This window comes from Prosopis cineraria, unplaced genomic scaffold (assembly GCF_029017545.1).
Source record: "Prosopis cineraria cultivar Desert tree isolate PC_DT_omini unplaced genomic scaffold, ASM2901754v1 PC11, whole genome shotgun sequence".
Lineage (NCBI taxonomy): Eukaryota > Viridiplantae > Streptophyta > Magnoliopsida > Fabales > Fabaceae > Prosopis > Prosopis cineraria.
The window spans coordinates 16,247,251-16,272,740 of NW_026555342.1; the positions used below are offsets into that span (position 1 = coordinate 16,247,251).

A 25,490-nucleotide genomic window follows, 5' to 3' on the forward strand; every position below is an offset into this window, starting at 1 on the left:
ATATATATAATACTCAAGACAGGACAGGATATCTCGATGATAATTCCATGTCTTGTTTCGTCTCAAACTCTTTTTATGTTCTGTCTTCCAAAATTCCATTCCAATTATTTTTAAGTTAGAATAAAATCCAACCTGATATAATTGATACGATATCGTATCAATTGAAATAGATATAAAGAACACCTATGGTAATCATACCCCGCAAACGTCACATTAAGCAACATGGTATACCCTACCGCCAGACCAGCCACCTGACCCATCTGCAGAATCAAAATCACGCGCACATATAAAAATCAACAAAAAAATTGTTTGTCAGTTCCATTTCTTTAATATTTCATCAAAGACACAAGTATATGTAGATTCCCAATAACGACAAAGGATCTGTGAAAATATTTAACCAAAAAGGAAGAAGAAGAAGTAGAAGAGATATGAAATTACCAGCCTTTTATCAGGGGCCAAACCACTGGTAGAAAACTCAACAAGCATGATGTAGAGGGTGGTGATGAACTCAACCGCAAAACCTTGAAGATGCGTCCCAGAGAGTTGTGCTCCTGCCAAGTGGCCATGGCTTCCTGTGAAAACGAGTCTCAGTGTCCCACTCGCAATATGGATGCCACCACCTGATTAATACAAGCTGGTAGTACCTGTAACATCAAATCAATCATAACAATTACAAACCAACACATGCACAGTCATTTTTGGAGGCTCCTAAGAAATATATATATATATATTCTTCAATTGGTCGAGAGTAAAATCTGTAAAATCGAATCCATCATTAAACCGATTATAATATTAGGTCACAGGTTAGTGATTCAATCAAAGTTGAATTGAGGATTGAATTGATGGCAAACTGGTCATGATTAAAATAATATAATTTAAATAAAAAGACATTAATTATAAAAACATTCAACCAAATCCAACAACTCAAAAGTCTAACAATAATAAAACACTATATTTTTGGACTTAACATACTCTGTCTCTAATTTTTCATTTTTTAACTTTAATTTCACTTTTTTTGTTATTTTATTTTTGAACTCAGAGCTTTGAAAAATTTAAAATAAAAAAAATAAAAAATGATGTCATTTTGGGGGTAAAAGTCTGAAAAAATAATAACTGGTTAATCCAATCAACCCACCAAGTTATCCAGGTTATACTGAGTTGAACTTGGGTTGATCGGGTTACACCAATTCACTCTCTCACCAGGTTAAGAGTAAATCCAGATCGAACAAGAGATCGGATCACTGATTTTTGAGTTGACTCGACTGGTCCGGCCTAATTTTCAATACCATGATCAAGAAAACTAGACTAATTCCTTTTTAAGACGTAGAAGAGATCACGAAAGTCAAGAGTTAACTTTTGACTCTTCCGACAATTTAGGTCTGTTTGAATATTTACTAGAAAAAATTGATTATAAAAAATTAATTAATATGGTTAATTTTAAATATAATAGACTATGTTATATGGTACACCACACGTGTTTGTTTAAGCTCTTTCCATGAAAAAATTACTTATTTTTTTAAAAAAATCTATTACATGAAATTTTATGATATTTACTTAAACTTTTGAAATTAATTAAAATTTGATAAAAAAAAAATATGCCTAATCATTTTGAGACTTTGAGTAGCTTCCCGAGAATAATATAAACATAAAAATATTATAAAAGTTTAAAATAATAGATCATTTTGTAAATAAAAGTCTACAAATATCATAAAATCTAAATAATGACAAAATAATAGTCATTTTTAGTATAAATTAAATCATGGTTTTGGGTTAAAAATTGATTTGTTATGTATAAGAGTGTTTGAATACTTATAAAAACAACTATAATTTTAGGTTCATAATTATATTGATTTTAGTATGTACCCGGGGGTGTTTTTGATAATTTCAAGAAGACCATTATTTTGATTCATAATTGATTTTCGTATCTAATGAAAATGTTTGGATATAATTTTAGAAAACTATAATTGACTTTTAAAATTAAAAATGATAGTTTTGCTATCCAAACATGCATCAACAATGTTTTAAGAGGCTTAACTATCTGCCAGGTGCCGAACCTTGTGGTATGCATACATAAAATTCATCTTCTGAATCAGACAAATTTCATTTCATATAAGAAATGGAAAATGAAGGCAAGGTTGGTGACCTGTTGAGGGGAAATCGTCCCGTAGCAGCAAAGGCGAGAGTGACGGCCGGATTGAAATCGGCACCGTAGATATGACGGACGGCGCAGACAAGAACCGGAACGGCGAGACCCCAAACTACAGCAATCCCAGGAAGCGATAATTTGTTGCCGTACCCCTCGTCCAACACCTCCGATGCTTCTCCGCCAAACATCAGAAAAAATGTCCCCGCGGATTCCGCCACCAACTGTAAATATATAATCAAACCCGACAAGACAACCTCAGATAGATTATCATTTTGTGGACGTCAAAAGTCGGAGACTTTAAAGAGAGGGAGGAGGAGGAGGAGAGACCTTCCGCGAGAAAGGGGCGGAGACAGAGATGCAGGAACCTTCATTATTGTGTTGTTTGTCTTCGACATTCAGAACGGCATAGTGGCAGGTTCCATTACTTCCAGACGCCCCATCAGCCATCACTGACTGTCACAGATGACGGCGAAGCAACACAGAGAGAGAGAGAGAGAGAGAGAGAGAGAGAGAGAGAGAGAGAGAGAGAGAGTTGGAGTGGTGGGTCTGAGTGTGAGAAAGGAAGGAGGAAGAGGCGCCAATTTTTAGGCATGGAAGAGTGCAAGAAGTGTAGGAGACGATCGAAGAGGAAGAGGATAGAAAGTGACTCATACATGCAAAATGATGAGAGGAAGGTTCGCCGGCGACAAGCTTAATTGTGAAGGAGGGAAGGGGACAAGGCAACGCCGATGGCATATGATATGAGATGACGTCGGCTTAGATAGTACTAAAGCTGTCAATTAAGATTAACCTGTTGAGCCAATCTTTTTCAAGCCTAAAAATAATTAAAACTGAGCCATTATTTTAGAGCAAAAATGATGATTCGAATTTAAAAAGATTAATTCTTTTAAGTTTGAAAATAAAAGAATTGACTCTTTAGAATTAGAGCAAGTTTTTTTAAGCCTTTTTGTTATTTTTCAAAAGTTTTAATTTAAAAAATAAAAAATTAAATATATAACTAAAAAAAATAAATATCTTAGACTTATTCGTCCTTTCCCCATTCATTCATTAAAATTTAATTAATAATGTTAGTCAAGTCTAATTTTTATTGGTATTAATTTTAATTTACTATTTGATATTAAACTTTAATATTTAAGTTTTTCATATTTGTTGCTGTGTGATTTAATTTAAAGTTATTTTTTTCAAACTTAATGTTACGCATAATAACTTTTTAAAAATTATAAAAATATTTTTTCATAATTTTAAATTAAAAAAAATAAAAAAATAAGGTCGAGGCTATGAGGATCAGCCCTTTAACCCTAATAGTTAGAGCCAGGCCTTTTAAAATAGAGTTCTGAGGTATAATTAGGCTTAATAGTGTCAACCTGTTTAAGCTCTGGCTCTTTCAAGGTCGGTCCTTTAAAATTATGCTGACCTTAATTGATAGCTCTGGTTAGCACCAGAAAATGGGACATGGGACAATTTTGGAATTTTGAGAAGTAACCAGGCATATTTTGATAAAAAAATTTGCTCCCCCAACCGTTTTGGGAAGGTCAGAAACAATTTCCTATTTGGCTGGAAAATTGGTTTTAAAGACCCAATAATCATCACAAATAATTAAATTATTATTTTAAAATTCTTAAAATATGTGTGATATAAATTATTTTTGAAAAATAAATATAATAAAACGGAAGGAGTAATTATTAATTTATTGGTCAAATTAGACAACTTTTTTAAAATTGCATATACTAGTAAAATTCAAGAATTATACTTTATATTTTTATAATTTTTGATAACTTCTCAAATATACTCTTTATTAATAAAGAAGAGAAAATAAAATTTATTTAAGAATGAAAAATAATGTTAAAAAATTATTATTTATAAAATTTTATTTTTAAAAAAATATTTATACTTTAGGATATGACAATCACTTCAAACAATATTTTATAAAATAATAAGAGGGAATATTTTGAAGAGTGAAAAGTTTCACGCATTGGTGGAGTTCTGTGGCGCGAATTGACCACATGCCATAAATTACCAAGATGGCAAGACATATGCTACGCTCTATTCTTAAGCCTTATTTGGTATAAAAATATGAATTTTAAGAGATTGAAATTGAGATTAAAATTAAAATTAGAATTAAGATTTTAAAAATATGTTTGGTATGAAGTAATATTTAGAGAGAATATTTACATTAATTTTTTAAATTCATTAGAAATGAGCAAAATACCATAATGCCCCTTATGGTTAATAAAAAATAAAGTCATTAAGATGACCAGCGCACAGCTCGAGGATACGGCAGATCTGGAGCTCTGTACTTCAAATCTAGAGCTTCTCGGCGATGGATGTGGGGGAGCTGGAGGAGAAGGCGACGAGTAAGAAGACAATCTCGAATGCAAATTCAACACCAAATCAGATATGAACATGTATACATCTGCACAATTAAGGGAGGAAGAAGACGATCCTGTCGCAACCTTTCATTGTTGTTGCTCTGTTCTTGCTCACCTATCATCAAATCTAAAAATGTATTGATCTCACACATCTCCCAATCTGAAACAAGAAAATGAATTTTGCTCGCCCATCGTCGTTGCTTTTGTTCATGCTTCTGTTCTTTGCTTTGCGATGCCAGTGAAGGAGGAAGTCGTCTACGGCAAAAGGAAGTTGTCGACGGTGAGAGGATGTTGTCGTCTGAATCATCCATGGTGAACGTGTTTGAGCAAAAAATTCTATAGAGAATGAGAGGGGTCAGATCTAGGCATATCTGAAGAGGGCATTTTGGTTAATGATAATTTCAATCCCAGGATTAATTTTGCAATATCAGGGAGATGGTGGGTTTGAGTATTCCCACCTAAGTGGGACCAAACAATCTCAAGAATTAGTGAGTGACTCATACCAAACATGTTAAATGTGGGATTACTCAAACTCAATTCTAATCCCAACTCTTGAATGTTACATATCAAACAGGGCCTAGTTCTTACCACAATATGATGCCGCAAACTGAATCTTGGTTTTTACTTTTTTTTATACAATCTTGGTTTCTGCTATTATTAAGAAAATTTATTGAATAAAACTATATATACAACATGTATAAGAAAATAAAAAAGCAATTGGATCAAGCTTTTAAAAAGTGAAAAAAATCAATAAGTATGATCTACAACGGCGAATCTTGGTTTCTGTTACATCAATTTTCATTTGCAAGACTTATTCTGACCAAACTTAAAACTTGATTTAGATCATACCAGGTTCTCTTTATTTAAAAAGATTTATATATATATATATATATATGCTGCCACATAATGGAAAACACAACAATTCTTATAATTTCATCAAAATTTATTTTTAATTTTTTTAATATTTTTAATTCCTATAATTTTTAAAAAGACTATATAACATTTGTTTTACAGGTCTTTATAATTTCAATTTTTCAGTATTTTTAGTTCATACAAGCACTAAAAAATTACAAAAATTAAAATAAAAACCCAAAAAAATTATAAGAATTAAAAATTATATTTTTCCAAATTTTAAAAACACAAAAGGCCCTTCATTGATAAATATTAAGGATGCAAGGAGTGTATAATAAATATTACTTCATTTGATCCTTATTATACGGCCTTTTTTAAAAAGATTTTTTAGTCCTTGATATAAAGTATATGATGAGAATATTAATTATATTTTTTAATGTTACTCATATTTAAATTCACAAACACTATGAGAGAGAATATAGTTAAATTTAGAAATTTTTATTTAAATAGGTGTAAAATTAAAAATTTATTATATTTTCATATAATATTAATGACTTAATTAACTCTCTTTGATTATGGTGAAATAGTTAGAAGTGCCTTATAATAAAAAATAAAAAGAGTATATATTATATTATAATGAGAATGACTAGAGGAAGAGTTTGATATGCATGGTAGTAGGGTGTACATTCTAGGCATAATAAATATAGTATGTACAAGTTTGCATATCTTTTTTTTTTATTTTAAATTGAAGAATTCAAAGTGAATCAAATCTCTTCAAGTAAGATTTAAACCTTTGACCAATCAGTTAATGGTCAACCACTACTCTACCATTAAGCTACTGAGAAACTACAAGAAATTAGATCTCATAGAGTTTAATTTTAATTCTCAACTCATAGCTATATGAGTTTGAAATTTCCTTTCATGGCTTGTGAAACTTCTTCATAATGATTTCGTTCCATGCCTCATTTCATAGGGAACTTCAAAATGGTTTTATTTCATTATAATCCATTCATATACTAATTCCATTCAATTAATATACTTTTCTTAAATGTAATTGAAATAAGAGATGTCAATTCTAGCAAGTAATGTTTCTTTACATTATTGTTGGCTTTTATGAAAGTACAATTACCATAAGTGGTGAAGCCAGAACTTGAAGCTAAGGGGTGCAGGATAATTTAATAAAAAAAATAATGCTTTTTTAAAAATAATAATTATACTATAGGTACTATATAACTAAAATTATAGTAACATAAATAGATTGAATAAATTTTTAAATCTAAATATTTTTTATTTACTCTAGAGGGGGCAAAGTATCAAAAGTTTTTAATATATTTTTTTGTGGAAAAACGGGAAAACAAGGGAAAGCACTAACTACCTAAATTGTCATCAACAAGCCTATGGTTCCTATCAGAATAAAGAAAACGCATTACAGTGAGTGTGGGAGACGTCAGCACCACAAGATCTACACCTTGTGTTCGAGCAACTTTCGCTAGAGCATTTATAACCTTGTTCACTTCAGTCACACAAGATCATGTCCACCAACCAATCTCGACTCATTAAGGCTCGTATCTCTTGCATGATGTCGTCGTCCCAGTTCACGACAGCGTCCAAGTTGTACATAGCTTCCACTATTTCCTTACAATCACATTCCACAACAATATTCCTCATATTCCATTCCCAGGCTAGCTTAAGGGCCCAGAATATCCCCCAGGCTTTTGGTGTCAAAGGTGATCCATTCCCAATTCGATACGTGAACCCTCTTATAAACTCTCCTTGGTTATTCCGCACTAAACCTCCACAGGCACAGATCCCTGATAAAGGGCTCACAGACCCATCCACATTAAATTTCATTGTCCCCCAGTCTGGTAGTTTCCATTTGGTGTACTCCAATTCCTTTCTCCGTACAAGGTCACTCTCTGCGACGTTCCAAGACAAGCAAGCACGAGCACGGGCGATGGTAACCTCCTTTTTAGCAAGTTTATGTTGAAACACCCAGTCATTCCTCGCAAGCCATATGTTTCTGCAAAGTACTGCAAACCATAGGCGTCTTTCATGACCACGAACCTCCTTCGAACTCATAATGTTCCTTTGGATCCAAAGCATGGTGTTGTGATCTTGGAAGAAACTCCGTCGCCAACTCTGGGGAAGTAGAGTAAGCCAAACTTGACGAGCGACTAGACAATCACTGATAGCATGCAAGGTCGATTCTTCATCCTTCCTACAAACCCCACCATCTCCAGACCTATGCATGCCTCTCCGCCTTCCAGCTTCATTTGTAAGGAGCTTGTCATCGGCCGTTAGCCATAGATACATCTGACAGCATTCAGGCACCTTCAATTTCAACACTTTATGCCAGAAACCACCATTAATCGTGCCTGAGCCTCCCTTCAGGTAAGAATAGGCTGACTTAAGCCAGAACTGTCCATCATTGGACCAGCGCCATACTGAAAAATCCGCTCGATCCACACCATGGATCCTTGTAGTGGCCTCCAATATACCTCTTGGAAGAAATTGTTTGAACTTAGGCCCATCCCAAGTACCTGAGGTGGTTATCCAGTCTACTACCACCCATGCTTTGGCAGACTGGGGAATCTCACAAGACGCAACTGATTCAAGATTATTAACATGTGGAAGGTAGGCATCGCTCCAAAACTTCACCTTCTGTCCATTACCTAACCGCCATGCTGTACTCTTCTGGACTTTTGACCAACCAGCCAGAATTCCTCTCCAAGTCTGTGACGCTACACAACGCTTTTTCATGGTAGGAATCACATCCGTTATCTAATATTAAACTATATATTTTTTTTTAATTATTATTACTTAACATATTAAATTTTATGTTATTTTAAATTTTTCATATTTTTTAAACATTTTTAATATATTATATTTGTATAACAAAAATTATCAATTATCATAAATCAATGTCTTTTTTTATTTTATTGTTACATGTTCAAACGTACATTTTAAAAACACAAATTATCATTAATCTAAATAATTTTCAGTTGATTAAATTAACTTTTGAAATAATATATTTAAATATAAATTTCATTATAGCAGCTAATTTTTAATAAACTAACTTTTATTAAATAAATTTTTAATAAATTAAAAATCAAACTCACGCTTAAATTGTCGAAGTATAGAGTTAGATTATAATATAAAATAAAATATAAAATACACACGGATTCCGATGAATATCAGGAAATCTTTTTAAGCATGTCCAGAATTCTAATTTTATACTTTCTGCTGTTTGAAGAGTTCATCCTCACAATTAAGAAATGGTTCAATAACCTGTATCGAAAAAGAAGAAAAGAAGAAAGGGACTAAGGGAGATACATAAATAATCATCCCTCTAAGCCCCAGGTAGGATAATGGAAGTTGAAATTTTCTGATTTGTCAAATATTTGCAAAATTCAGAAATACTTTAATAATCTCTATATATTAATCACTTTGCATAAATAGATTAAGCATTTTTCCCCCAAAAACACTCTTATTTACAACTTTTTAATATTTTTCTTTTTAAAATTCATTCTTTTAAATAAGAAGAAACTTAAAAAGTCATTTCATATTTTGACTATTTTAATAATGTAATGACCTCTCATTAATTTAATGAGTTATTTTTGTTTACTGAAATTTTAATAAAATAATTAAAAATGGCAATATTTTCAAAGCTTCACAGTGAATGAGAAGGTCCATTCAATCCATCTTGCTAAAGAAAACAGAATGAGGCAATAAATACTGGTTGGCACGGGTTATTAATAGGCATGTACTCTCTCCCGTCACTCGAATAAATCACTTCTAAGTTCTAAATATTTCATCAATACTGGTGAAAAAAAAAATATTTCATCAAAATTAAAAATAAATAAATTATTAATTTTATCAGAAAAAATAAACTTTTAATTTTACTCATATTTAAATAAAAAAATTCAATTTCAAATACGTATTATATTATTTATCATAATTAATGAGTTTAAATAAGAATAATATTAGAAAACTATAATTAATACCCCATCAAGTATCTTACTCCCTCCGTCCTTATATATAAAATATCTTTTAAAAATTATTTTTATCCCCCAATATAAGAAGTTATTAGTATATTTTTTAGTGAATAAATCAATATATCCTTATTAAATTAAAAAAAATATAAAAATTGTCATTAATTTACTTTGAAAGAGAAATTTATTTTTTATTTATAATAATTATGAACAAAATTAAAATATTATTGTACTTTTAATTAAATAATCAACTTTTATTAATTTATTTGATTCAGTTAAAAATATCCTATATATAAAGAGGAAGAAAATAAAATTAGAGACTATCAATTTCTTATAGAAAGTACTTAAGAGAACACATTATATCAGATTCAGAAATTTGACTAGCTCAAGTTTGGTATGCTGATATCAAACTAGTCCAATTTGGCACAAAAAACCAAGAATTTAAAGAGTCAGGTTGAGATCAGAATATGGAGTCCATTCCAACCTCCATTTTCTATTTTAAATATACCACAAAGGCATATTTATATAAATATTATAGTTATGTTACTATTAACAGTAGTTGAGCTGCTATTTTGCAGCACTAAAGGATCCGTCCTCTTGAAGCAATGACGGTCAGATTGAAAGTAGTTAACACATCAATGTACAGGAACCAAAACCCAATATGAGATGAATTCAAAAGATTCAATAGATGTCCCATACATAAATCTGGAAATGTAGATGCAGACACGGAATTAACATGCACATGAATAAGCAGGAAAACAGAACAATGTCCAAATGTAAATTAGTATCACTCATTATCTGACACGTCAAACATGATAGTGGCAGTGCTTAACAACTATCTTGGATTCGATTTGCTAAGTTTCCTATCCAATGCTAACAAACACATTATATGTGCTCAGATACTGTTAGCAATCCAAAGACCAAGCAAATGGAAGTAACTGGCCTTTATTATGTTCTGGAAGATTATAAAGATTGGAAGAAAATGGAAGAAATTGTGGCAGGCAGCATCACGACAGGCATAGCTACTAAGTACATTCAATGCAAATATAACTTAAGCATGAAGAAACATAAATGCGATCAAATGATAATTGAAATACAATGTTAGTGTTTTTTTTCAATACTTGAAACCAACATTCATTTGTGCACTCGTTGGAGAACCATGACATGGGATCATACATGACCTGGCACCATTCCAAGTTGTTTATGATGTATCATCAAAACCAGAGTTATTATTCAATTAACAGTGATGCATGTATGACAGGGCTATAGGGATCAAATTTCAGGATGAGCACTTTAATTTGCCTCACTAGCATTAGGCTTTGCCATTCCAGAGAGACCAGAAGCAGAACAAGTTGGGAATTGAAAAGGAAGAAATAAACCGGTAGAGTGAAAAACCCTAACCCAGTTCTGAGAAGATGAAGCAAAATCCTTGGCAAATGCAGTCCTACAAGAGAAGATACGAGGTCTTGAGGTGTGAGAGGGCATTGCATTCCTTTGTTTATTTTCTCTGTAAGCATGGTAGTTCAAAAGACAGCCTGAGGAACTTTAGAGTCAATTGTCATAGGAAATTGATCTCTCACAGCGACTACTGAAGCAGAATCTAGTATATTCTTAATTAAGTATGGTACACCAACTAGCAATTTGGGACATTTATTTCACGAAGCTTGTGCTCTTACAGATTCTCCCTCAAGAATTCCAGCTTTGTGCTGGTGACAGCTATCACCTCACCAGCAAGTCCAATAGCTTACAAGTTCGAGAACTACTACAGTTTTACAAACTAGAAATACTTGGAAGGAACCTAGTTAAGATTTCACCGCTTGAATAAACGAACAAATACAGATTAACTAAAAACATCAACAACAAAACGAATATTCAAACAGAAGTTCTATAATTGACGAAAGAACTGACATGAAAGACTTGATCAAACACTTCCACAGAGTGTTTAAAACACCTATCAGTATACTACTGAAGAAACTAACACAAATTGCTATCTTTTTTTGGCTAACGTAGTTTGGATCTGAAGCAGAGCACAGCCTTATTAAAATAAATAGAACCAACCCTTACAAGACTACATATTCATCAGTTGCCAGAGACCAGCATGCACAGCTCGCTGTCTTCGAATGCCACGAGGTCCCCCATCAATGGATCAGTCTCATTCCGACCTTTTGGCAAACCTTTCGACCTTATCGTCCAAATTGAGACCAACCATGGCCTCACCCAATCCACAGCTTACTTCAGCCAAAACCTCTGGGTCACTGTAATGTGTCACAGCCTGCACAATCGCTCTCGCCCTTTTGGCTGGGTCACCACTCTTGAACACGCCAGACCCCACAAAAACCCCATCACAGCCCAATTGCATCATCAGCGCTGCATCCGCCGGAGTTGCAACCCCACCGGCGGCGAAATGCACCACCGGAAGCCTACCCAGTTGCTTAGTCTGCATCACCAAGTCATAAGGAGCAGCAATCTTCTTGGAAAAAGTGAACACTTCATCATCATCCATGTTTCTCAAAAGCCTAATGTCTCCCATCACCGACCTCACATGCCTTACTGCCTCAATGATATTCCCAGTCCCTGCTTCCCCTTTGGTTCGAATCATTGCAGCCCCTTCACGAATCCGGCGAAGCGCTTCGCCGAGATTGCGGCACCCACACACAAACGGTATGCGGAAATTGTGCTTGTTGATGTGATTCTCGTCATCAGCGAGAGTGAGCACCTCACTTTCATCCACATAATCGATACCAATAGCTTCAAGAATTTGAGCTTCCACGAAATGCCCAATACGTGCCTTCGCCATCACAGGAATCGTAACCGCTTGCTTAATCTCTTTGATAAGCTGCGGGTCGCTCATGCGGGCGACACCGCCTTGAGCACGTATATCGGCGGGGACGCGTTCGAGGGCCATGACGGCGCAAGCGCCGGCTTCTTCGGCGACGCGAGCTTGCTCGGCGTTAACGACGTCCATGATAACGCCACCACGGAGCATCTGGGCGAGACCAACCTTGACGGAAAAAGGAGACTTCTTGGTCTCCGTGAGTGCTCCATTACCATACACAGTAACGACCCCAGATCCTTCCATTTGCAGAGAGAGGACGAAGAGTGAGGAAGGGATAAGAAATGTGTAGATGCGATTCGAAAGCCCTCAGGAGGAAGCAGTTGAGAAGAAAAGGAAGAGGATGGCGAGGGATTTTGGGTACCAAAAGAGGTTAAATACAACGGAGAGATGAACCTATGGCTTTGACGAGATTTCAGGGCCACGCATTGCACAGAAATGGGATAAAAGAAACAAATATTTCAATTTTTAAGTTTTTTTTCTGGTTAGAATTATTAATTTTCTTTAATTATTTTATTTATTCAAAAGATTTGGATTTGTGTGAATGGCCAAGGAATATTTATCTGCGTGGTTAAATTAGATTCATATATATTCATAGATAAAATATTATTTATAAAGCATAATAGTTTTTAAATTATAATTGAGGTATTTTTAAAAGATGGCATGTTACTAACATCCGATATTTATATAGGGTTTGTTGGCAAATACAAAATGTATTTTCTTGGGGGATGATTGAAAAAATGTCACTTAAATATATGTAAATGATAATGAAACCTTTTTTTTCTAAGAGTTTGCGACTTTTGTAAAATGACTATAATTTATTTAATTTAAAATATCTTGAATAATAATTAATTTTTTTTGGTGATAATTAAAATTGGATAATAAATGATAAGTTTTTCTTTGCAATATTTTTATTATTAAAATTCAGGTATTATAAATATCAATGACTAATTTAATTTAAATAATAATTATTTTTATTATGATAATTATTAAAACAAGATAAGTAATTACATCTTCCCTCCTAAGAATATTTTAATTAATAAAGTTCAAATGTCATAAGTATCAATAATTATTTTGAATTAAATTATGACTATTTTTTTATCAATGATTAAAATGTGATAGTAAATGACAAATTTCGCTCTATAAATTTTTAAATCATTAATCCATTTATTTTTTATGTTACATTGAAGGCATTATAGTCATTCTACAAAAAAAAAATATCATAAATTTTTTATGAGACTTGAGAAGAATTATTAAATTTCATAAGACTTATGTGATTTTTCCTTTTTTGGATATACCTAAATGTACTTTTCTATGGTCCGCTTAAATTAATTTAAATTTGAATTTAAATTTAGTTTAAGTATCTTATTTAAATACACAAAAATTAATCAATTTGAATTTGAATAATTTTAAATTTTATTTATACTATAATTATTTAAAATTTCAATCACTTTAAACATTTCATTCTTTTTTATTTTTATTATTAATATATTTATGAATTTCATATCTTTTTATATTTCATTTTTTTCTGATCGAGTAAAATATAAAATAAACTCATTATTCATAATTTTTAATTTTCGCTTGGAATATCAATTCATTTAATTCATTCAAAAAATTTTAAACTATTCAAACAAAAATTTTAAATAAAATAATTTTTAATATGAGATTTAAAATGTAAAATTTTAAATATAAAATTCAGATTCAAATGGATTAATCCAAGCACAATCCTAATGTATTTACGTAGAGTTTGAAATCAAATTGTACTCTTTTGGCCCCAAAAAAAATTCAAATTGTACTCTTCTAAGTTTTCTATATATATTTACCTTGGCGACCGACCAGCAAAAGCCATCTATCAATGCGCGCGATTGGTTTCAGTGCCGGACTCATCTATGCGCGGCTAAAAAGTTTTTTTTTTTTTTTTCCCGTTTTTAGCCAAATGCTGCCGTAAACGGTGTCACGAAGAATGATAATGTCAGGTATAAAATATTTCCTCCAATTTTATTTATAAATTATTTCTATTAACCTTATTAATATTAATATAATAAAAATATAAAAAATAAAATGTAATAAAATTATAAATATAAATTTTAAAAAATAAATAATTTATATAATATTATTTTTTTATTTTTTAAAAATAATTTAAATATTTTATTTAAAATAAAATATTACTATTAATTTAATAATTTATAAAGTAAATTATTTATTTAAAAAAATGATAAATAAAGTGGACTGAAAGGGGTATATAACAATTGTTTTATGCCAACTTTATCGTAGGTTTAGTGCATTAATTGCCATGACGTAGTATATGGGATGCATTTCACGAATTTATAACTTTTTCTAAATTTTATATGACATCTATTGTCTCTCATGTACTAAGACTAATATTATAGAGAGATGTTGAACAACTTGCAGCGGTAGAGTTACATGCAATTGAGAGAGGACATATCCCCCCACTTGAAAAAAATAACATATTTGAGAGTATGAGTTTTTTTATTTTGTAATTTTTATTTTTTATTTATTATACTTTACACCCCCTTATTTTTATATTTTATATTTTATATTTATTTAAATTTATTTTTTTAGCTCAGATCTATTTAAATTTTTAACTTAACCTCATGAATATTAGCCCACAATTTCACTATACTTAAATATCAATATTATTTATTAACTATTTAAAAAATAAAAAAAATTTAATATGACTAAATAGAATCGCTCCTCGTCCTGAATACTATTCAAGAACTAGTTAAATAAAAGGCAATGATAAATAATAAAGATTCAAAACTCAAGAGTAAATTGGGTGAATGTTTTTCATTAACTCGCTGTATTTACGAATCTACAATTGAAAGCTGGATAGGAAATAAAGAAAAAGAAAGAATAAAAGAGAAATAGTTGATTTGGAAAAGACAGAAATATCTTTCTTTTACTAGAGATTCTAGATTCATCATTGTCCTTCCTAACTTAAGATCCTGGTTCCGCCATTGATAACTTGTGTTATATATGTTTCATATTTTATAAAATACTCTCTCAATTTAAAATGTAAGGCATTTTTAATCAAATTTTAGTCTAATAAAGTAGTTACATACTTTTAAATTAATTATATTTTTTCATATTTACTCCTATTAAATACCCTACAATAAATATAAAGTCATTCATCAATAGAGATACTTCTAAAAAGATAATAATTATATTTAGAAAGACTAAAAATAATTATATTTTTTAATGGAGAAAGTATATGTTTTATATTTTATAAGATTCTTATATAGGAAAAATCACCATAAAATCTCCCACAACTATTCAGAATACCCAAAATCTCACCAAATTTAAAAATATTTGTTAGATGCCTAGAGACTTGTGAGTGAATATGATTGAAATGTTCATGACAAAAAAAAATGTGATTAAAATGATAGTGACCAAGATGCTCATATTATAAGATGTCAGGTTATCAGCTTAGCAATGACCTTTCATCACATATAATATAAATATTATATATAATATGCGTTGATGATGCGCCCGCGCACACACTATATTTGATGAGGTTTTGGCCATCTCTTTAGGGTAGGGTGAATAAGGGTGGAAATGAGTTAGTTCAGATTAAATTTTGACTAAATAAACCTGAATTTAAAAGGTAAATTAAAGATCTAAACCTGAATTAAAGTCTGAATAAGGCTCTTTCCACAATTCAAGCTTGAGTTTGCCTAAAATATAACATAGTCTAAAAATTTATTTAAAAATAAGCTCATATTTTAATTTTAAATATTTTAAATACATTATAAAACTATTATAGCATACAATATAAAACTTGATTTATTAATTATGATATATAATAATTGAAAAAACTTACTAACTATAATATAATATAATAATAAAGTGACAATATTAAAATTAATATATAAGTTCAGTATGGTTGAAAATATAACTAAAAATAAAAAAAATAGATTGATTAAAAATTAAATGATAAAATTAATATTTTTATACTATATAATATGTGTGTGTAAATAAATTAATTTATTAGGCTCATAGATTGAGTCTTAAAAAAATAAATATAATCTATTTAACTAAATAGACATATTTATAAACTTAAACTTAACCTCTAAATAAAAAAGTAGGTCAGGGTTAAAGCATGTGAGATTATAGGTTTTTACTAGAGACTTAGCTTATTCCCACACCAAAGCTGAGGGTGATAGGGCCTGGTAGTTCTCGCCACTTTATATTAAAAAAATAAAAAAAATATGGACACAAATCTCGATTTAATGAAAGTCGACAATTAAATTATTCATCCCATCTTGTTATTGCGTTATTACTCTGCATCTGTGGGCAATGTCGTCATTCACACTCTGATTGATTCCCATCCGAAATGAGATCAAATAAATAAATAAACAAAATATTTCTATTATTGTTTATACAAAGATTCGGATTGTGCAATTAAAGATCGAAGAGAAGACAAGTAATACTATATGTATATCATGTCACAAAGGAGGCTGCAGGTTTTGATTGAGTCAAAATTATACAGGGAGTAAATTATATTAAGTTAAAATTTAAAAATTTAATTTTAATCAAGTCAAAAATATAAAAAATAAAATATTAAAAGCTTTTAATTTTTAAAAATTATCTTTTAAAAATTTAAAAATTTTTTTGGATAACTGTTTTTGATTTAATAATTTTCAGAATTGTTTTCATTTTTTGTTTTTAGAAACAAAAAAATATAAACAATTTCAAGTTATTTTAGTTTTTTTTTTAATTTTTAAAATACACTACCAGGAACAACCTATAATCATCACTATTAATCTATTTTTTAATTCTAAAATTACTATAAAAATTAACATAACCAAATGGATTTTTATTTTTTTTATTTTAAAAAATAATTTTAAAAACTATTTTATAAAACATTTTTTAAAAATAAAAAATGGGAACAAAAACCAAACAAACCCTAATTTTGCCTGTCAAAGTCAACAATTGATTTTAAGTATTATAATTTATAATTTATTGATGATAGGATAACTTATGTATTTTATGATAACATTGAATATTGATTTGAAATAGGCTTTAAATTTTTTTTATATAACAAATAGTTTAGATGAGTTAAATTTTAAAAGCTTTTCAGGGTCAAGATATACATCAAGATTCAAAGAATACTTACAAAAATATTTACAAAATGTTACTAACGAGATCATCACATGTACAGTGTTAATAAATTTAAAAATTTTATTATATATGAGCAAGTTATAAATAAGGAAATAAATAGACATTAAATTTTCCAAAATTTATATAACTACCAAATCATTGTACCATGTGCAAATACACACATATCAAGGCTGGGCATTAATATCATAGTGTTAACGGTTAGTTGTTCTGACGATAACACCACCCCCCTTTTTTAAACAAGATCCTAAGTTTAAACTCAATATCAACACAATTGTGTGCATGTGTTTTCCTTTTTGTAGAGAAGAGTTAGATTACAAGAAAATTTTTTTAAAAGAAGAAGAAGGTATTAATATCACATAAGTTGTATTTAATAAATTCATGTCAATTCAAAAAAGGGGGGGATTGCACGACAACCCCTGGAACCAACATATTTATATTAAATGCTCAATAGAATCTAAAATAATTTTACAAGCCTGGAGGCCTTTCTTGCAATTAATTTTTTCTGAAAAGATAAAATTGCCCTTTTGTGAAATACACAACAAAACATTCATTTATTTTATGTAGTCCATTTCTAACAGAAACTCCATAAATAACATTAAAATTCAAAGTCTATATTAACAATAAAATGCTTGTTCATTTTATATAGTCCATGCAGTTCACACTTATTGAAAAAGAAAAAAATAAGTTACTCGGATGAAATTTATAATAAAAACTCCTTAAGTGGCATTTGAAATTCATTTATTTATAACAAAACATCCATTTATTATTTTTATATGGTTCATGTGGTTCATACTTGTTGAAGGAGAGGAAATTTATAAGTGATTCAAGTGAAATTTACAATAAAACACCTATAAATAACAATCAAAATCCTTAAGTTTTCAACAAAAGGTTCATTTATTTTACAAAATAACAATTTCATCTTTTCACCAAAAAATTTAATTACAAGAAAGGTCTTTAAATCTACAAAATTATTTCAAATTTTATTGAACATTTAATGCAATGGGAGCCACCGAGCTAGTGTAATGCTTCCAACAAGTTAAAAGAGGCCTTACAAAAAAAAAATAAAAATAAAAATTCAGGCTAGTTGAGGCTCCCAACTATTTTAACCCAACTTGACCCACAGGTATTGTTACACAAACAAAGATTTTATCCCTATACAGCATCACTGTTTTTGCTTTTAAAAATTGTTCTTGATTATGTAGCAATTTAATTAAAAAATATTTATCATTTATCTTCAATATTCCAAGGGAGATGATATATAATTGGCGGAGCCTACTTCTAGTGTTATTAGAATCAATATATCAATACTAATATTTGTTAATATATAATATAAAAAATTATAACAAGATACACTATTAATAAATTATTATAAATACTATGATTCATTCCTTAAATTGTGTGTAATGTGTAGATTGTGCAAACTCTGAATGAAATTAAATTTCTCGTATGCGTCCAAAAGCCCAATCAATATATATTAACTCAAGTTGAGCATCAAACCGGATATTAATGTTAAAATCAACTCCACTCAAGCGCAATCTTGGTATAAATTTACTTGAGATATTCTTTTGTCCAGACAATACAATATCATTTTAAAATCCCCCGAATCTCATACTCTATTTTATGGTCTTAAGATTGACAGTAACTATGTGCAATTATTGTTCACACGTTCAAAATGCAAGATTTTTTATTTGTTTCATTTTTAATTTGGCTATGTTCTGACAGCCATATATGCCTTGTCCTTGCCAGACCATGATCACATGGTGATAGTATGCCCACTCCAAGTAAGGCTGATCATTTGTCCTTTTTTTTTTATTTCATATAATATTTGGCATGTGAAAAATATTTTTTAAAAAAGAAATTGAAATATATACTCTCTCCATTAAAAAATATAAGGTATTTTTTAAGGAGTTGAATGTTTAAAAATATACGATATTTTTAGTCTTTTGAGATATAATCATTGTTTTTTTTCAAAAGTATTTCTATTAATAGTAATTTTATATTTATTATTAGGTGTTTAATAGGGATAAATATAAAAAAAATAGGGTTAATTTAAAAGTATGTAACTACTTTATCGAAAGATGAGATTCGATTAAAAATGCCTTACATTTTTTAATGGATGGAGTATCTCATTTCTTTTAAAGGTGAATTTATTATTTTATTTTTCAAAAATATTTTTCTGCATACTAAGCATTGTTTATGTTCTCTTTGTTTAATTTTATAGTTATAAATATAATAGTAATTTTGATATCCAAAATTATTTGTTACCTTATTTTTGTATCTTATAAATCAAATAAAAATAATGTTTGACGCAACCGAACTTGGCCAATTTGTCAAGTCACCCAAGTCGTTAAGACTTAAGAGTGAAATGTGTGGACATGGGCGAGTAGAAACGAACTGAAACTTGAAAATTAAATCAAATTAAATTGAATTTTTTATCATTTAATTTAGTTTATTTGGTTTTTTACTATGATTTAGTTTTTTTAAAAAATATTCTTGTTGATTAGTTTGATTTAGTTAGTAAGATTTAATGTTGAATATGCTGAACTAACTGAATTATCATATATATATATATATATATATATCTACATAATTTATTAACTTATAAATCATATTTAATTTATTAATTGCTTTATTTCATTTTATTCTTTTAAATTTTATACTTAAATAAAAGTAAATATATAATTTTATAAATTTAAAGCCTAATCCCTTATTAAAAATGAGCTACTATCATTTTATAAGTTCAATTTTATATATAGGTTTGGTCTATTTTAGTTAAAAAAAATAACAAAATTAGTCCAAATTCATGCAATTCAATGTGATGCCCAAAACCAAATTAACTGGCTGAATCAAACTATCAAATTTCGGTTTGATTTGATTACCTTATCCATTTATATTTTCAACATTGTTCGATCGATAAGTGTTACATATTTTGATACCGAATTGAACTTAACCAACCAATGCTCAGCCCTATGTGTGGAATCAGATTCTTCCTTAAAAATAGTTATTAAATTTCATCAATGTTTAAATATTATTAAGAAACAATTTTTTCTTATTATTAAAATATTATTTATGTATACTGTTCCCTTTAAAAATTCAGAATAACCATTAATCTGATTTGCGATTTGATCTAAAAGATAAAAATTGATGCTTTTTAAATATTACATAATAAAATTTCTAACAATTATTTAACTAAATTGACAAGTGATATTGTGTTAACATGAAACATTCATTAAATGGTTGGATTTGTAATACTTGTTATGTTTTTAGATCGGTGTTCAATGTTCCTTTCCCACCAACCAACTTGTGAAAAACGACAATCTTAAATTTATTTTATGTTTTTAAAATATATTCTTCATTTTTTTCGTGGTCCTACCATTTTCTAGCAAACGAGTGTCTTCTCAAAAGAGCCGTGATGAATAGCTCTTTCGCCAATTATTGTATTGCATTTGTGGATGAAAAGTGAAAACTAAAAGCCCACGTATACTTTAAAACTGGCCAATTCGCCGTCGATTTTGAAGAAGGAACGCCCTTAAGATTCTTTGTTTTTTCTTTGGGTAAAAAGATCAAGTCTAATTAAAACTTGATACATGGAAGATGATTAAAATAAAGGACAAAAACAAAAGCATCTCTGTCACCAGAAACATGGACCCAAAAAAAAAAAAAAATATATATATATATATATATATATATATATATATAGCTAAGTTAGCAGCAATGACTGGGTTCTCAAGTCAAAAGAGTTCTCCTTCGAATCTTTTTTTTTTTTCTGTTTTTGGGCCAAACCTCCTTCGAACGATTTGCACTAACCATTTGAGAGTGTTTTTTTTTTTTTTGTTAATAACCACTTGAGAGTTTGATAATAAATAAAAAAACATTTGAGAGGGAAGAGTATATTTGGGCCCATTGGGCCCAGAGCTAGGAGATGATGTTATAAGTGGGCTTGATACTTTATTTTAACTCAAAATTTTATTCTCAATTTTGTATTATCATGATAACTAGTCATAATCATGTGCATTGCACAGGGTTGGTCAGTTCAAAAGATGCAAATTTAAGTAATAATAGTATAGTTTAAGTGATTTAATGTGTTGTTTTTTGTTATAAGTTTCATATCAGGGAGCATCACAAATAATGTGAGGTTTATAAGTATGAAAATTTCTCTCACCTAACATGCTAGTTTGTTGAATGATGGTGCTATTTCCTTTGAGCTTGTGGTCTAGGTTTTGATGGGCCGTAGTCGAGTAAAGTGCCATGGAATGGGAGCCACCAAAATTATAAGTTTAGGGGACATTCTTACCATGCTAGTCTTTTAGGATGGATTCTCTTTTTAAGTTTGTACTCATCACATTAGTATTTTTATTAAAAAGCCAGTGTTACGGAAATGGCTACTTACAAAAAATTCTAACTAGTAAGAGCTCGAGTGAAGTGCCATAAAGTAGAGCCGCTAGGAATGTCAGCTATCGATGAGATAGCATTATCATGAGTCCTATATTGAGAAGCCTTACAAATGATGTGAGGTTTATAAGTGAAAGGGGTTCTCCGATTTAACAAGCTAGTCTGTTAGATAGTGATACAACTCCTTTTTGGTGCAACTCTTGGCCTTCCTATCCTTCTCCCTTCAAATGAATGATATCAATTCAAATTTAAGTTTGAAAAGTTAAAAAATAATAATCACCATTTAACTAACTTTAAGTTTTAATGAACTTCTTTAACTTTATTAAAATCGTAGTTGATAGGACTTTATAAAAAGGATTGAATAAGGTATTCAACTGGACTTAATTAGCAAACGCATGTTTCCACCCTGTTGCAATTCTTTGAAAGTGAGTTTTGAGTGAGAATTGATCCACTAGGATGCTAAGTCCACTTTTTTTTTTGATTGCCCAAGGTATCCACTGTTGGTAACAGTGACTAATCCTTTTACCGTGAGGTCTTTCACAAAGAGGCAGACGGCTGGCCATAAAGTGCTCTCCATTCACATGAGTGAGGAATCGAATCATCCACTATATATTTAAGGGATGAAGCGAGATAGCCACTACACCACATGTTAAGTTCAAATTATCTTATCTTCACAATTGATGAGTGAAATGGTAGCAGTAGCATAGCGGTTGAGGCCACTTTTGGAGGATATAGAAGCTATATTTTTCCCATATTTAATTCCACTCCTGAGAATTTTGATGAATTAAATCAACTACCATATGGATAGTGCCTGGATATTCTTCAACATTTCCATGAAGCAATAACTTATACACATCCAAAAAACCATTAAAGTGATTGCTAATTAATTCTAAAAAATGGGCTCAAGTACACTTGCTTTTCAATGGTTTCCAAGGATTAGAATCCGCGAGAGAAGGTCAATAATAAGCGTTGATTATAATATAAAGAATATGACCATTTAATAATGGGGGCTTCTTTAGTTTCTTGCTTTATATTTCTCTTTCCTTTTTTTAACTGTATTTAAATTATTTATCATTTTATCAAAAAAATTATAATAAATTAAAGGTTAGAGTTTAAATTCGTGTAAATATAAAAAATATTTTCGAATGAATAAGCAGTTGAAAGACAACAATACTTTGTATAACCTTAGATATAATGAAGACAATAATGAAGTATAATTGTTGAATTAGAGTCTAGAAAACGAGAGGCAATACAAATTATGAAGGTAAAATGATATAGGCTAAAATATTAACATTTTTTGGTCGTTTATTATAAATTACAATGATATTATTTTAACCACCCTTTACGGTAAATATAAAGCTGTATCTTGGTCCTTAAATCCAATTTTCCTCATTTCATTTGCCAAAAATTATGAATCTTCATTGCGGTTCAAGGGCTCTCAATTGAAATTAAAATTGAAAATAAAATGATAAAATTAATCCTATTTTAATTTGTTAATTACCCTGCTATGATTTGTTCATCCCCTATGGAAATAGGGCAGTAACATTTTATAAAGAAATAAACAAATCATAGTAGGAAAATGAATAAATTAAGTTAGAATAAAAGCAATACATGAAATAACATCAAATGAAAATAATATATCAAATAATTAAAATAGGGTAATTAACAATATTTTCTTGGGAAATGAATTAACAATTGAAGTAAGGTTAAGTTTGTCATTTTACTCTCAAATTTAATTTCAACTCAGAGTCCTAAAATTACAACGAGGGTTCAGAATTTTTGAAGTTCTCTTTTTAATTATCTAAAATCAATGAGTCTTTATTGAAATTTTCTTAACCATGCAAGCCAAGAATCTAGCCTCGGTCCCGAAGCTACGCGCGACCGTTACACCAAACCAGGATTTAAATTGCTCTGTTTCCAACCATGCGCTCTGCCTAACCAGGATTTTTGGAGTTCTCTTTTTTAATTATCTATTTCTCCTTTCCTGTCTTCAGTAAATCCCACCTTAAACGGTCTCTTTTCTCTCTATCTCAGCACTTCAAAATCTTCTCAATGGTATCAAAGATCAAAAGAATTCCGACAAAATCCATCAAACCTCGTAGGAGGCAAAAATCTCCGATCAAACATGCCGTGGCTATCTCCTCCGCTGTCCTCTCCTCCATCCACCGCCGCATCACCAAACTCTTCTCCAAGTTGGCGCAAATCGCCACTCCTAATCGTCGGCGGAAAGGCTATCACATCCTGAAAAAGAAACCCCATTGGAAAGAAGAACAAGTCTATGAGCAATCCTTCAACTCCGCAGGCATAAATCTCTTTCCTGATCTCTCCTTGTTACCTCCGTTGATTTACCCTCATAGAAAAACCGTCTTTCTCGACCTGGACGAAACTCTAGTCCATTCCAGGGTCGACCCGCCACCAGAACGATTTGACTTTGTCGTGCGGCCACGAATCGACGGTGAGATTACGAATTTCTATGTTTTGAAGCGGCCAGGAGTGGATGACTTGTTAGAATCGCTGGCGGCAAAGTATGAAGTGGTGGTTTTCACAGCGGCGTTGGAAGTTTATGCGTCGATGGTTCTAGATCGGGTCGACTCGGAACGACGGATTTCTCACCGGCTGTACCGTGATTCGTGCAGGGAAGTATATGGGAAGCTCGTGAAGGACTTATCTGCTATGGGCAGGGATCTGAAACGTGTCGTTATTGTTGATGATAACCCAAATTCATATGCATTGCAACCTGATAACGCGATTCAAATTCAGCCGTTTATCGATGATCTTGGTGATCAAGAGCTCTGGAAGTTGATCAAGTTCTTTGAGGTCTCTGAAGGTTTTGATGACATGAGGGATGCTGTGAAGAAGTACATAAGCTGTTGAGAATTAACATAGTGATGCTGACATACACTAACTGTTTTACTGTTACCAATGCATTATTACTGACATATATATATATATATATATATATCAATGAATGTATTTGTTGATAAATAAGCAAACAAAGCAGTTGCTTGATTTTAAACCGGAAAGAAAAAAGGAGAAATTATTAGAGTCCTCTAAACTTTCAGTTTTGCACATTCACAAACACAGTCCTATTTGCTTTGCTAACTGAGTCGCTCTTCTTTTATTCCTCGGATAGATGCTCCAGGGAATCATAATTTTATTCAATTTTCTCAAGGGCGGATTTTTGAATAGATTATTAATTTATAAATAAAAGTATGTGTTTGCTATGTCAGAATTTGTTTTCTTATAGCATTGTCACAAAGGTCATGAAAGAATATTAAGTAAGGAAAGCTATGTTTAGATTGTAGAGCTTCTTTGTTTGATTTTGAGGAACTTCACTATATTGGTTAGTTTGTGGAAGCTTTTTGACTTAATGCCAAGGCCTATGAACCCCTCCCCCATGATTTTGGCTAAATGGTTTCCATCAATAGGGGAAAATAACAATGCAGGTTTCTTGCTGAACAAAGTACGTTTGAGTTAATCGAGGACTCCCTTCCGATATACAACAATGAAAAGAGTGTTTCACCATGCTGCCAATAACTTACAACAGTTTCGGTTCACCCAACGGCACACCTCTAGCACTTCCTTACTTGAGCAACCAAAAGTGGCTTTAGCAAAATCGCAACGCGATTGTGAGATAAACTGACACCATGTAGAGGGGTGAATTGGATATTCTCAATTTTTTCTGAAACTTTTTCTCAGTAAAACAGCAAAATCGATTTTTTTTTCCCCCAAGCACAGCATTAGATAAAGAGAGTTTGACTTGT

At 30.7% G+C, this 25,490-nt stretch overlaps 3 protein-coding genes across 3 annotated transcripts; 1 reads left to right on the top strand and 2 right to left on the bottom strand.

Moving 5' to 3' along the window:
• Positions 1-201: 201 nt before the first annotated feature.
• On the bottom strand, positions 202-2,618 carry LOC129285195 (nodulin-26-like). Its single transcript, XM_054920776.1, has 4 exons — positions 2,474-2,618; positions 2,144-2,367; positions 439-644; positions 202-260 (listed from the first exon to the last, which is right to left on the bottom strand). The coding sequence occupies exons 1-3, from the start codon at positions 2,591-2,593 to the stop codon at positions 509-511; spliced, it is 480 nt and encodes a 159-aa protein (XP_054776751.1). The 5' UTR covers positions 2,594-2,618; the 3' UTR covers positions 202-260; positions 439-508.
• Positions 2,619-11,228: 8,610 nt separating this feature from the next.
• LOC129286789 (probable pyridoxal 5'-phosphate synthase subunit PDX1) lies at positions 11,229-12,563 on the bottom strand. The gene has a single exon (XM_054922837.1). It carries the CDS (start codon positions 12,436-12,438, stop codon positions 11,512-11,514), a length of 927 nt encoding a protein of 308 aa, XP_054778812.1. The 5' UTR covers positions 12,439-12,563; the 3' UTR covers positions 11,229-11,511.
• An 11,177-nt stretch (positions 12,564-23,740) lies between these two features.
• On the top strand, positions 23,741-24,996 carry LOC129284806 (uncharacterized). The gene has a single exon (XM_054920282.1). It carries the CDS (start codon positions 23,779-23,781, stop codon positions 24,598-24,600), a length of 822 nt encoding a protein of 273 aa, XP_054776257.1. The 5' UTR covers positions 23,741-23,778; the 3' UTR covers positions 24,601-24,996.
• The last annotated feature ends 494 nt before the right edge of the window (positions 24,997-25,490 follow it).

Bases quoted from the DNA above. Each gene is read 5' to 3' on its own strand.
- LOC129286789 (XM_054922837.1), bottom strand. From the start codon at position 12,438: ATGGAAGGATCTGGGGTCGTTACTGTGTATGGTAATGGAGCACTCACG.
- LOC129285195 (XM_054920776.1), bottom strand. From the start codon at position 2,593: ATGGCTGATGGGGCGTCTGGAAGTAATGGAACCTGCCACTATGCCGTT. The intron at 2,368-2,473 runs GTCTCTCCTCCT...ATATATTTACAG, and splicing joins CCGCCCCTTTCTCGCGGAAG to TTGGTGGCGGAATCCGCGGG. The intron at 645-2,143 runs GTCACCAACCTT...TTGATGTTACAG, and splicing joins GGACGATTTCCCCTCAACAG to GTACTACCAGCTTGTATTAA.
- LOC129284806 (XM_054920282.1), top strand. From the start codon at position 23,779: ATGGTATCAAAGATCAAAAGAATTCCGACAAAATCCATCAAACCTCGT.